The sequence below is a fragment of the Sprattus sprattus genome (assembly GCF_963457725.1).
Source record: "Sprattus sprattus genome assembly, chromosome: 3".
NCBI classification, from domain to species: Eukaryota; Metazoa; Chordata; class Actinopteri; order Clupeiformes; family Clupeidae; genus Sprattus; species Sprattus sprattus.
The window spans coordinates 40,694,322-40,708,690 of NC_137922.1; the positions used below are offsets into that span (position 1 = coordinate 40,694,322).

General features: G+C 47.6%; 1 protein-coding gene across 1 annotated transcript in view; it reads right to left on the bottom strand.

The window, feature by feature from the left end:
• Positions 1-280: 280 nt before the first annotated feature.
• etv4 (ETS variant transcription factor 4) overlaps positions 281-14,369 on the bottom strand; it is a 31,664-nt gene continuing 17,575 nt past the window's right edge. The window contains exons 5-12 of the mRNA XM_080835179.1: positions 11,643-11,775; positions 9,555-9,803; positions 8,750-9,090; positions 5,322-5,390; positions 4,211-4,258; positions 2,843-3,018; positions 1,425-1,526; positions 281-771 (exon numbers count right to left, since the gene is read on the bottom strand). Coding sequence (XP_080691305.1) covers positions 544-771; positions 1,425-1,526; positions 2,843-3,018; positions 4,211-4,258; positions 5,322-5,390; positions 8,750-9,090; positions 9,555-9,803; positions 11,643-11,775 — 1,346 coding nt within the window. The 3' untranslated portion in view covers positions 281-543. The remainder of the gene's footprint in view (positions 772-1,424; positions 1,527-2,842; positions 3,019-4,210; positions 4,259-5,321; positions 5,391-8,749; positions 9,091-9,554; positions 9,804-11,642; positions 11,776-14,369) is intronic.

Here is a 14,369-nt window from a genome sequence, read left to right on the forward strand (position 1 = left end):
TTGGTCCTTGGTGTTGGCACCTTGCCCAGCCAGTTGGATTTGGGATGTGTTCTGTCTGTCCAGTCACGGTTTGAACAGTTTTGTTGATGTGTCTTAGAGGTACACTGAGTTCAAGTTTTCACAAACAGCACAAACAACCTTCCATCAAGAGTACGGAGTCCCTTCCATCGTGTTTTATAGGGTTGGTAATGGAAAATCCCCGCTTTTGATCACCACAAACTACTCATTATTTGAGAAGTACTTCCCCTCACATCCATGCAAATAATCCACAGCCACCTGGTTAGTAGTAATATTGGGTCTTTATTAAGCAATCTCTGTAAGCACAGACTTGTGTCTGGATTGGATAAGCCTCAGAAGTGAGAGGAATGCAGAATCCCTAATGAGATTAATTTAAAACAAAACAAAACAAAAAAAAACACCATAGCCTTATATACAAGAGGATGGGGTGGGCATGTGCAATAGGTGCAGGGATGGGGAGGGAGGGCGGTAAAGGTGTGGAGAGGTGGGATGGGTCGGGGAAGTAAGGGGGGCAAGTCGGTGGCATTAGTACATGTAGCCTTTGGAATAGGGCTGGGCCCCCATGGCGGTGGCGGCTTGTTCCGGAGGGTAGTTCACCCCCTCGTCCAGGTGGGAGAGTGGCACCGTGTCCTCCTCGTTGACGTAGCGTTCGAACTCAGCCTTCAGGCTGGGCCGCTGATTGTCGGGGAACGCCAAGGAGATGAGCGCCTCCGGCTCGCACACGAACTTGTAAACGTAGCGCTCTCCCGCCACCTGCCAGTGACGAAGACAGTGAGATTAGAGACTACAAAGTTTGTTTTTCAATATGTGGACGCAGTAAATGCTGACACACGCATTTTTGATGTTGTAAATTAGAATAACATTAGACTATATGATACGCCTAGTCGTCACTGTACTGTGTTAAAGGCACCCAGTGCAACTTTATAGGCTTGAGACTCGAAAAATAAACATTCAATTTCTAGTCTTTTTTACACGTAGTACGTTTCAATAACTCCATACCATTACATATCGACATTCAAGGAGCAAAGATGAGACGTCGTTGTTTGGTGAGAACTGATAGAAAATCGTACACAACAACAATCGTCGGTGGGGAGAGGCCATTTTTCCATTGACTGGAATCCTGCTTTATTTATTGGCGGCACCAATAAATAAAGATTTGGGGGGGAAATGGCGGCGATTGTTGATGTTTACGATTTTCTATCAGTTCTCACCACACAACTACGTCTCATCTTTGCTCCTTGAATGTCGGTATGTAATGGTATGGAGTTATTGAAACTTAACTTACTAGGTGTAAAAAAGACTAGAAATTGAATGTTTATTTTTAAGCCTCGAAAGTTCCACTGGGTGCCTTTAAATGTCCCTTGATCAGTCTCTTTGTAGCCAGGTAGACATTTTCCTCTACTTACCTTTTGCATTATTCCCTTCTCATAGTAATAGCGCAGTGAGCGACTCAATTTGTCGTAGTTCATGGCTGGACGGTTTTTCTGCATCCCCCAAAGTCTGGCCACCTGCGAGAGGAATGGGAAGAGAAAGAAGGTGTGATTGGGCTGAAAGAACCGTGTTGTAATGCACACGATTCAGGTTCACCGGTAAGACTAGCTATCAGTTATTTACCAACGCTCATTATTTCTTAATATTTTGAAAACATATTAATCTAATGAGAATCACTCCACTTTGACAATTAACACTAGAGGGTGCTGTTGGCTCAGTGTGTGTCTTAAGGTTAAGGTTTTGCTGTCGAGAGCGCAGGAGTGCGGAAAATAGGGCGAGCCCCCAACGTGTTGATTCAGCTCCTCTTTATGTTACCCCGCAATTACATGCACGAGAGCTGATCTCCTGCGGCGAGATATAACGTGTGTTTTTCATACCCCCCTCTGAAACGCACAAGCGCTCCAACTAAACTTAGCAGGATAGGCGACCATCTGAAAAGTGAGGTACACACAACCTCACCATTGGTGCGCTCTTGCTCCAGCTCTACTCCTTTTGATGTGTGTGTGTATTATTAAGTGGGTTTAAAATCTACGATTGAATCTAAAGTTCTCCAAACAGAATTGTGATTGAGAGGTGGGGGGGTACGGGACTTCCCATACAAGGATGTTTGTGTTTGATCTCTCAAATAAAGAGAGAGAGCTCTCAGCCGCTGTAAAAGTCCAGCTGTAATGAATGATTAATGTGTACAGTGCTGGCCTGATGGAGGCTCGGTGAGTGTTGCTGCCTGCTGAGTAATGCTCTTTAGCTGTCTACTGACCACAGACAATGGGAGGGTAACGCGCACTCGCCCTCGACCACAGCAGCCTAGCTCAGATGCGCCGCAGAGTGCAGAGGGTGGTAATATTTTGTAATGGAGCCCGGCCTCCATTTTGTGTTTGGCTCGGGCCGCTAAGTGTGCCAGAGGACAGGGGGTAAATAATGCATGGATGCTAATGGAGAGCTGGCACTGGCATGACCTGGGGGAGTTGGGGATGTGTGGTGGGACAGATGGGTTTGATGAGGAAGGCGAATCTCTTTTACGGATCCCTTGTTCCAGACACTGCAAGACAGCATGGGCTGGAGGCGACTCCAAACATGTCACCTGTGGCTCAGCTGATGCATCAGTGACTTCCTTGAGAAATTGTCTCAGGGCACCATAATAAAATAATGCTGACTGGACTTTGTGTATTAGGATTGGAAAAGTTGCCATGGTCTTAGATCAGCCCTATATCCCCTCATGACCACTTCATCAGCTATATCTACTTCCTTGAGAAAAAGTCTAGGGCCCCCATAACTATTATGAAGTAATTATCTTCCCTGCAAAGTTTCAGGACAGATTTGGATGGTGTCTTACCTCCTCGGGCTCAATGAGTTTGAACTCCATGCCACGGCCAGTCCAGGCGATGAAGTGGGCGTTGCCCGGGTCGTCCAGCAGGGCCACCAGGAACTGCCAGAGCTGCAGAGATCCACGACGCTGGTACGGGGCGCCTTCGCGGAACACGCTAGCCCCCTCCTGCTTGACCTCACCTGCTGGGAAAACATGGAATTCACAAGGGTCAAGCTCTGACAAAGGGATGGACAGAGGAATGCTGTTGCTAATCAAAGAAAGCTATGTATGCCTTCACAACAAAGGCACCCTAAAGTATAATCCCTCTGTAAACAGATTGTGTGGTCGCAAGCCTCTAGTTAAGTGAGCAGGATCCGTTACTCTTAATTCTCATACCAGACCTGTTGAAACAAGGTTACAACCTCTACGGTCTTGTGTTGCTGGTGCAAATGACCACACCAGATCGTCTTTCACGGAGAGATCGGATAGACCTTAATTACAGCGTAGCAGTCTGACTCAAGTGCAGTGGACAACCTGTAGGCCTGTTTGTCTGTGGGTGGTTTAAGGACTGTAATCCTTCACCTCGAGGGCAGTCTTTAAAGAAGGAAGACTAGAAACTCAACTCCAAGCTAACTTGCACTCGGAGAAGGCAGAACATCATGCTGTGGGCAATTCAGATGTAAAACAAATGACAGAGCTAACTTCAACTACAGTGGCAAGTAGCAATGTCCACCAATATGCTCTACAACAAGTAGATACCAAGTTCAAAGAATCATTTATAAAATTAAGAGTAAGCAAACTCCTGGTTCTCGATTTACTATGGGAAGTTACGTTGCATTCCTCAATGGTGAGCATGATATCAGCATTAGCAGGTTCACTACATTAACTGGCTCCCAAGCGTGGGAACCCTGGTAGGGTAACTGACACCTGGCTAGAGAATACGCTCACACCAGTTCAGCTGGTCCGACTGTCCTTGAGACTCCCATCCCAGCCCAGCTTATCAATCAGCGCCATGGGAAACAGACAGCTCAGCTCATTTTCAAGATGTCATGAGAGCCTTGGTATCCCTCACACATGGGGAAACAGACACCACGCACCATCGCGGCCCAAGTCGGTAATGCAAAAAAGGCCTTTAAGGTTATTGTTTGTAGGAGTATCAGTTGCGTCTTGCACCAAGGATGTGGTCACTGATAGCTGTGTGTACAGGTGTGGATTATTGTCTGCCCGAGACTTGATCCTGGTCTGTGTACCACGTGAATAAACACAAACGTTTGTGTGCATGTGTGTTGTTGCCATTTAGCCATCGTTTGATGCTCCTAGTAACCCCATTCTTGATGTGTGTACTTCTTTTGTGAAGTTAATATAATACCTCAGGATATTCAGTGAGACACTCACCTTCAAACTTCTCAGGAACGACTCGGGAGTCATTTTCAAAGAGATAACCTGGGAACAAAACAAAAAAGAAAGGTAAAAAATGTGTTAGGTAGAAAAGGCACAGAGCAAAGCTCTTATGAATGTTTGCTTGTTCATTCAAGCCAGATTGCCTGCGTCAAGGCGATGAGGTTGAATTACACTGAAAATCATGACTGGGGCAACAAATGTGTTTTTGCTTAAACGAAAAAAAGAAAAGACAAAAAAAGAAAGCCTTGCATAACTCCAAGAAACTCTTCAGGAGATACAGTACATAGCATTTCTCCTCAAGTCCTTGTGATTCATAGAGGCTGAACTCTACAACGACAACAAGAGGGGGAAAAAAAGGACAAAGACTTATTTTGGATGATCTGTGGCGCTCGGGACATTTGACCAGCTGCAGAGGATGTGACGGCCATTCTGTTATTAATAACTCATTAGAGCAGGGCGTAGAGAAGACTGCTGGGATTACTCAAAATGGTGCGACACAAACAAAGTGTAGCGAGGAGATGGATTCTTTTTTCACTCCTCCAGGAAAAATACTTTGCTTTTCCAGTAGTAATATTTATCCTGGAATTCCTGAGGCAAAGGGGATGTGTGTGTGTGTGGGGGGGGGGGGATTGAGCAACTCTGCCAATGGAAACACAGACCCTCTGGCCTGGTAAGCCAATGACCACAGAAAGCGCCGGCCAATCCTCGGGCGCATTCGAGTTATGAACGGGCGAATCCACGAGTCTCTGCCTAACCATTTCACCACAACACTCTACAGCTCGCCCAGGCCAGTTTGGCATTAGTCATTCAAGCACTCATCACTCCACCCTCACATGGACCGGTTCCATAGGGGATTCCCTACGAGGCCAAGAGGTGATGTGATGTGAGAGGAAGGAGACACAGCATAATCAAGCAGAATTTGGATATACCTTGTTTGCATAAAAGGATACCAATTCCTTCTCTGCATACCCTTTGTAGAGATTAGCCTTTTAAAGTCAAAGTCAGTGTCACTGTTATAGACATCTGCCAACTATGCATTAAGATGTAAGTGGTATACTGTATTGTGCATCACATTATTCTTCAGGATATTGATGGAAACTCTTACCTTCATTGTTATGCTGTTGGTTTTGGTAGCCCTCGCTGTGTTGGTACATAGAAGGACATCCAGGCACATCTAAGAGAGACAAAAAGGAGGGGAGTGAGTCAAATCTCAAAGCTGAGGGGATAAGTTAGCATCAAGGGGAGTGTAGCAGTGCTGAGTCAACCACATTGTACGACTATGTGCTGGACTGTTCAGTCCTCCACCTCTGCTCCTGAGCCTCTGTCTCAGAACCCCCTGTGTTATACTGATGGTATTGACCTCTACTCCGGAGTGCAGCAAGGACGACACTGGCATTTGTCATAATATCACCTGTCGGCGGGGGTATTTATAGGCGCCAGGCGACCAGAGAGGCACGGTGGAATCGCGGTGCTGCAGCCAGCTGGGGCAGCGGGCTCCCTGCAGCGTCTGCACCGCACTGCACCCACCTGCAGCCGACCTGTCACACTGGCTACGGCCAGTAATGGAGGTCTCACTCTCTCACTCTCTCACTCCTGTCTGTGTCTCTGACGGTCTCACTCTCTCACTCCTGTCTGCGTTTCCGACGGACTCACTCTCTCACTGCCGTCTGTGTCTTTGAAGGTCTCACTCTCTCACTCCTGTCTGTGTCTCTGACGGTCTCACTCTCTCACTCCCGTCTGCGTTTCCGACGGACTCACTCTCTCACTGCCGTCTGTGTCTTTGAAGGTCTCACCCTCTCATTTCTGTCTGTGTCTCTGACGGTCTCACTCTCTCACTCCCGTCTACGTTTCCGACGGACTCACTCTCTCACTGCCGTCTGTCTCTCTGACGGTCTCACTCTCTCACAACCGTGTGCATCTCTGACGGTCTCACTCTCTCACTCTCTCAAGACCGTCTGCATCTCTCAGGGCAGGGAGTGGAGACTTGAGATGAGAGTGTGCGCTTACATTCCAGTTTTTATTCATTATTAGTACATTACAGCTCTTAACGATATATATATATCCCAAACAAAACAATTTTTTCCTCATTAATTCCGCTTCATTCCTTTTGTCTGTGTGTGTCTGTGCTGTCGTTCTAAGTGTGTATCGTGGGGGAGGTTTCCGAGGTGGAGTGCCCTTGCTTCTTTGCAAGGTGACTCATGCTCTGACAATTTGCCACTGTATGTTTTGATAAGTTTTTGAATTGATGTTTTCTACTTCCTCCTGCAGTAACATGATCATTTTTTTGTTTGTTTGCTTTTTTAAATAGGGTAGACAGGGTTGATCAATACATGCACTTGAGTGTATGTGAGAGATAATCCTAATAGACCTAAATGCCTTTGCCATTTCTGCTGTGCCACCGCGTCTGTCAAAGAGCGTAAGACTATAATTACTGTCTAAATGTCAGCGAGCCTGCATGAGGCTCTCGCGCAGTCTGCAACAACACTGAGGACAACACCCTCATCAGTGTCAGACTCTGGTGTTGAATGTGTTCCAGCTCATTCACCATTCCTGTGCTAATAGGAGTGCCTGCCACAGGGCCTGAGGGAGCGCAGGCAGCCTGAGAAGCTGGTCTGTTGGCTGGGTTAGAGAGAGAGGGAGAGAGAGACAGACAGATAGACAGATTCATGGAAAAAGTATGAAAGAAGAAGAGAAAGAGAGAGAAAGGATGGATGAACAGAATCAGAGCGAGAGAGAGACAGAAAGTGAGGTAGACAGGCAAATGGACAGATTCAGAGAAAGACAAAAACAGGGAGAGACAGTCTAACCGTCAGATAGACGGATTAAAAAAGAGAGGGAAGACGAAAATTGAGGGAAACAGATATACAGATTCAAAATAAGTGAGAGAGAGAGACAAAAAAGTGAAAGAGACAGACTGGTTCACAGAAAGCAAGAGTGGGATCAAAACAGAAACAGGGAAAAGACAGAATGACTCGGAGAGAGAGAGAGAGAGATCGGGAGAGAGAGAGGGAGGGGGGTGAAGCACACCCCCTCACAGTTTACTGATAAGGCGGCCACAGCAGGCCGGGCTCCACCTCTGATAGCACAGTTTATCCACAGACAAACATCCTTTTGTTGAGCTCGCTCGCCTCTGACGCCGCCAGATTCCTGGCCAGCACAAAGCTGAGTCTGACAGCCCTATCAAATCCAGTGCGTTTGAAAGAGAGGGAGAAACGGGACGCTGCTTCATGGCCACCGGGCCGCCTTTGTAGCCACGTTTGTGTTTGACCTCCCCTCCCTCCCTCCATCCCTCCATCCCTCCATCTAGTGCACGTCAGCTATGCAAACTTCAGCACAGCCAAGACATCCCTTGTTTTGATCTTTCAGACTGTATTAATGAATGGTCCTCACAAGGTTTTTTTTTCGGTCACTGTATTTGACACACACGCACACTTACTCTCTCAATCACATGGCTGGGATAGAAAGGGAGACAGCAAGAATGAGAGAGAGAGAGAGAGACTTGGACTCTGCTGCTCTCAGCAAAGCTGTGTGTTTCTATGGGCCAAGGCCCCCGGCTACCCCACCCTGCCCTCCTCCCTCCTGCCCCCACCTCACCCCATCACCACCAAGCCAGCACACGGCTCGCGTTACCGCGGCTACGCTCATTTTTCCATTATGAGTTCATCTGCCTGCAGAAAAGGAAGCCGCTGCTGAAACCCTACACCTCCGAGCGCTCCGCTGGGGATTCTAGTCTTTCCAATGCCCTCCATTTTCTCAATGAAATTCCTCTGCCTCCCTTTCACAGAACGCGAGAAAGAGCAGGAGGAGGTGGAGGAGAGGGAGAGGGAGAGAAGAGCTGATGAGAGAAGAAAACAAGGGGGAGCAGCAGAGGGGAAGTCAAGAAAAAGAGGAGAAAGAGGAGAAAATGGTTTGAAAAAAGAGGGGAAGTAGAGAATGAACAAGAAGAAGAAAAATGGTAGAGAAGCTAAGAAGAAAGTTGTGCAGAGGAGAAAAGAGGAGAGGAGTGCATGAGACAATACAGGAAAACCACAGGTTTTTGAAGGAAAGAAGAGGAAGGGAGGGTTGGACCAAGAGCCATTTTGTCCTCTGCTCCAAAGGCCATAGTCGGGGAAACTGAAAGCGGAGCAGAACAGCCATTTCAAGGAATCTGCAGCCAGCGAAAGACTGTATGAGTCAGTGACTGCAGTGTGCTGCCAGGGCGCCACAGTCCCCTGCACCGTCTACACTACTTCCACCCGCCTGCACTGCTCTGACCCTGCCTGTGCAAACAACACATCCACACCGACACACAAACACACACATTGTCACACTCCTTCAGTCAAACCTTTCTATAATACACACAAGTGCCTCAACACACCCTCGACTGTGCATTGTTTCATTCAAAAACTTTGTCTTTCACTTTCTCTCTCTCTCACAAACACACACACACAGATGCAAGCAGAGTCGCACACACATACATTTACTCACTCATTCTCTGTAGACTCACTGATGATACAAACCAATACACACATACACATACACATACACACTCACCTGGGTCATAAGTGTAGTCGGTGGGCTCCTGCTTGACCATCATGTGGGCCGGGGGGAACCTTTGGGGAGGATGCTGGGGTCCGGCCAGGTGCGCCGCCCGCTCATACAGGGGGTCCAGGTACTCCTGCTTGAAGTTCTGCTGCAGGTACGGCTGGCAGGGGTCCGAGTGCTGCCGATGGTAGCCTCCAACACCACCCCCTCCGCCTCCACCTCCACCTCCTCCGCCTCCGCCTGCGTTGCCCGCCGGCCCAGCACTGTTTGAAGGATGCATGCAGGGGAGAGGCTGGCTCTGAGGGGGGAACTGAGGACACATGTCCCCTTGGCCATGACCCCCTTGATACCTGGAGCAGAGAGAAGGAAGCAAAGACACCACAGTCTTAGCCCACAGGTGGAGATGGAGAAAAAAGCTAGAGCACTGAGAGTATAAGTAACCATATTGATTCCCTTCTCGTGTCGATTTCATTTCATTCATGCTCGGTCAAGGTATCAGTTCACTGTCAATGCTAAAAAAATCAATGGTATAGATTAACGCAGCATTGATCCCAAAATATCGTATGGCTTCATAATTCTAATTCAGGCACATACAGTATAGTAGTGCATTCCTGCACTTTTTATTTCTTATGTAAAGTACTATTTATCGTTACACTAGGTCTCTATTGCTCGTAGCTTGATTGTTTACTCCTTTGTACGTCGCTTTGGATAAAAGCGTCTGCTTTATGACTAAATGTAAAAAAAAAAATTATTGTGTGTTTTTCATGTGTAGGTCACGTTGCTCTATGTGTTCCAGGTGGAGATGGGGGTTTACCTGTGGTTCAGAGAGTAGCTGTGGCTGTGGCTGTGGCTGTGGTTGTGGCTGTGGCTGTGGCCGGGCAGAGGCTGGGAGCCCGCAGGGTTGTTCATGTAGCCCTGCTCAGGCCGGGCCCCCATGGGTGGTGGCTTGGGGGAGTAATGCTGCATGGGGGACATGGTCCCCGCTTGGGCTCCGGGGCAGGAGCTCTTGGACCCGCCTGCTGCTGCTGCTGCTGCTGCCACGGCTCTCTTCTGCTCATAGGCACTGCAGGAGCCACCACACAGACAACAGCATGAGTATGCAGTATGCACACATATTTCATTTGTCTTTGCTATTTCATGTGGTGTATTTGTAGCGCAGCTAACCCTTTCATTGTCTTTTCTTAAATGTGCACAGTGTGTGTGGCTAAGGCAGAATGTTAGAGTACAATACTAAGAATCTTGTGTTCCTAGGTTCCTACCACACTCTTGTGTTCCTAGGTTCCTACCACACTCTTGTGTTCCTAGGTTCCTACCACACTCTTGTGTTCCTAGGTTCCTACCACACTCTTGTGTTCCTAGGTTCCTGCCACACTCTTGTGTTCCTAGGTTCCTGCCACACTCTTGTGTTCCTAGGTTCCTACCACACTCTTGTGTTCCTAGGTTCCTACCACACTCTTGTGTTCCTAGGTTCCTACCACACTCTTGTGTTCTTAGGTTCCTACCACACTCTTGTGTTCATAGGTTCCTACCACACTCTTGTGTTCCTAGGTTCCTTCCACACTCTTGTGTTCATAGGTTCCTACCACACTCTTTCCTAGGTTCCTACCACACTCTTGTGTTCATAGGTTCCTACCACACTCTTGTGTTCCTAGGTTCCTACCACACTCTTGTGTTCCTAGGTTCCTACCACACTCTTGTGTTCCTAGGTTCCTACCACACTCTTGTGTTCCTAGGTTCCTACCACACTCTTGTGTTCATAGGTTCCTACCACACTCTTGTGTTCACAGGTTCCTTCCACACTCTTGTGTTCATAGGTTCCTTCCACACTCTTGTGTTCATAGGTTCCTACCACACTCTTTCCTAGGTTCCTACCACACTCTTGTGTTCCTAGGTTCCTACCACACTCTTGTGTTCCTAGGTTCCTTCCACACTCTTGTGTTCATAGGTTCCTTCCACACTCTTGTGTTCATAGGTTCCTACCACACTCTTTCCTAGGTTCCTACCACACTCTTGTGTTCCTAGGTTCCTACCACACTCTTGTGTTCCTAGGTTCCTACCACACTCTTGTGTTCCTAGGTTCCTACCACACTCTTGTGTTCCTAGGTTCCTACCACACTCTTGTGTTCCTAGGTTCCTACCACACTCTTGTGTTCCTAGGTTCCTACCACACTCTTGTGTTCCTAGGTTCCTGCCACACTCTTGTGTTCCTAGGTTCCTACCACACTCTTGTGTTCCTAGGTTCATGCCATACTCTTGTGTTCCTAGGTTACTACCATACTCTTGTGTTCATAGGTTCCTACCACACTCTTGTGTTCCTAGGTTCATGCCATACTCTTGTGTTCCTAGGTTACTACCATACTCTTGTAAGTGTACATCATTATCAACCTGTGTTTGTAGAGTGTTGAGGAACCCATTTGTTGTAGATCATGGTCAAAATGCCTGATTGTGTGTTTCCTCTCTGCTGATAACAAGGCAGCAACGTTCCTCGCTAATCAGGAGGATGCGGTTTCATCTAATCTTGCGGAGAGTGTGTGGGTGTGTGGGAGTAGGTGTGGGTATCTGTGAGACTGGATGTGTGTGTGTGTGTGTGTGTGTGTGTGTGTGTGTGTGTGTGTGTGTGTGTGTGTGTGTGTGTGTGTGTGTGTGTGTGTGTGTGTGTGTGTGTGCGTGTGTGTGTGTGTGTGTGTGGGAGTAAGTGTGGGTATCTGTGAGGGTGAATGTGTGTGTGTTTGTATGTGAAGGGAGAGCTGTGAGAGTATGTGTGTGTGTGTGTTTTTTGTGTGTGTGTGTGTGTGTGTGTGTGTGTGTGTGTGTGTGTGTGTGTGTGTGTGTGTGTGTGTGTGTGTGTGTGTGTGTGAGTACGGTGTGTGCGTGTGTGTGTGTGTGTGTGTGTGGCAGGCACCTGGCATAAAGGCACTGCTCTCCTCCATTGGGGTAGTTGAATCTCTGTTTGTGGCTGCAGGACTGGCTGGGGTCGGAGCCGGGGCTCTGCGGCTCTTTCTTGATCTTCACCGGTGGGCTGTGAAACGCCACAGCTGGAGGGAGATGGAGAGGGGGAGAGAGAGAGAGAGAGAACAAAAACGTCAGGAAGGAGAGAAGAGGACGAGAAGAAAAACAGAGAAAGAGAAGGGAAATGAGAGATATACATAAAAAGAAATTGGAAGGGAAACAGACTGAGAAAAATAAATGTGAAAAGAGTGATAGACAGTGAGGACACTGTTTCCCGAGCTAAACTGTTTCATGAGCGAGAAATTAGCATAAACAGAAAAAGTTGTGAAAGAGTAACCAATATGATGAAACTGAAAAAAAATGAGAAGAGGAACTAATTTAAAGAAAGAAAATTAGAGGATATTGCACTGAGAAAGCTAGATGTTAGAAAATGACACCGATGGAAATAGCACGTGGAGGTCAAAAAGTCTAAGACAACCACACAGAGCAAGAGAAAGAGAGACAGAGAGCGGAGGGAAAGAGAAAGAGAGAGAACTCTGTGTGACTAATAAACATTCCTGTATACTCCTGACAAACCCGTTGACAACAAAAAAAACTCAAATGCGTCTGTCTGCACTGAAAGTACCTGGGCATGTCAGTGACACTCAACTACAAACAAACAACACAGCAGATGAGAACACACACAATCACACACACACACACACACACACACACACACACACACACACACACACACACACACACACACACACACACACACACACAAACACACACACACACACAAACACACACAAACACATTCCAGTAACCATCGGGAGGCCGTTCTTGTCCTCACCCGCTTTTATGTGTTGCCAGGGCAGACACAACACGAACCGTGGTGCTCCTCTGTGCCCAGCGCAAACTCTGCTGTCGTCAGAGGGCCTTGTCTAAACACACATGCCAGCCGTTACGGCGCGGTCAAGCCTTCACTGCTGAGCTGTTGCAGCAAACACACTCGACCCTATTCCCTGTCTTACTTCTCTCAAGCAAAGCCAGGCATGGCTTTAATCCACCGACCACATTAAAAACAGCCAAAAGGATGTATAACAAAATATGTACTGTAAGAAATGCAAGACATCATCTAATGACATATATGCCAAACCATATACCAGTGAGGCAGTGGAGCATCTTTCTTTTATACATGCTCACACCCTAACTCAAAGCGCTGTGTACTCGCTGCTGTCTCTACACTTAACAATTCTAACCTTTGTGTTTTTTCATTATCTTTCCTATAACTAAACCTTTTGTGGTGATATGTGTTCACTAGGGGCCGAGAGCAGGCCCGTGTCGCCCCCCAGACGTCTGCCACCCGGCTCGGGCTAAATGTGAAGCGCCTGCTGCTCACGCTCCAGTTGGAGCTCCAGCGTGGGGTCGGCGCTGGCTGCTGCTGTTTATTGTTGGGCCCTGTGAAGCGTTCCGCTGGCTGCGCGGCACAGGATGTTTTTCTGGGCGGCGTAGAGTAAACAGGAGCAGCTGCTCTCTCTCTCTCTTTCTCTTTCTCTCCCTCTCTCTGTCTGTCTGTCTCTCTCTCTCTTTCCTCGTTATGCGCCAGACGCTCGTGTTTACGGCTGTTTGCGCGCCGACTGTCGTGGGCGAGGAGGACCTGACAGAACAGGCACGGCCGCCGAGAACACGACTCCCAGGTAATTACAGATTTCATTCGCCCAGTGTGAAAGAGTGAGAGAGACAGAGAGAGAGAGAGAAAGAGGAAGAGAAAAAAATAGAAAGAGAGTGCCTCCTGTTACAGTAATACCTCGACACACACACCCAACCCCCCAAGCAGCTATGATGAAAAAAAGTGTCGGAAACAAAGCATTTGGCGGAGAGAAAAAAGGGAAGAAAAACGACAGACAACCGTCATTTACTTAATCTCGCAGATTTCTTCACCCCATAGGGTGCTAAACACAGAAGTGAGGAAGTGTTGGCTTAGTTGGCAGCTCTGATGGATTAGAGAGTATTTAAACTAAATCTCTCACAGAGAGACAATGGGATTTAAGCCCATTAATCCCACACAACCCCCCCCCCCCCCCCCCAGTCTATTCCCAACATGTGCAGAGCAAGGGCTTAGACCTGCATATAGATATCAAAGTGCTTCACTGGAAGAATGTGCGACTGTCTAAGTACGTCTGCGTCTGGGTGTTAGAGCGGGCCAGAGATCTGATGGAACCCGTGTGTATTATGTGTCGTCAGGCTGCCTAGCTGAGAGCCGAGGCCTAAAATGTCTCCTTCATCGCTTTCTTTCAATCTTTCCTTCTTTCTGATGTAGGTTCTAAAGAGGGATTGGCGGAACTGTGTCAAGGCAACACGATCACACGTCGATACGTCCTCGGTGGGTGTGGATGGCAGGTGTCTTTGCCAGGAGCTCTATGCTCTGTTGGTTCTTTTTTTTTTTTTTTTAAGAACATTGGACGCTTGCGTGACGACTCCTGGCACTACTTTTCCAATTAGCCGATCTCTCCTGACCCTATCACTGACGAATGCCAAGTAATTAATTAGTAGAACCAGGTCAAGGATTAAAAAGCGAGCTGGAGTGTTTTTTTTGGGAGGGGAGAAACTCTAGGTTAAGAATTAAAAGATTTCCGTGAAAATCCAATCAGGTTGCTGTGTGAAATTAGAATATTGAAGTGGGAGAGACTAGAAG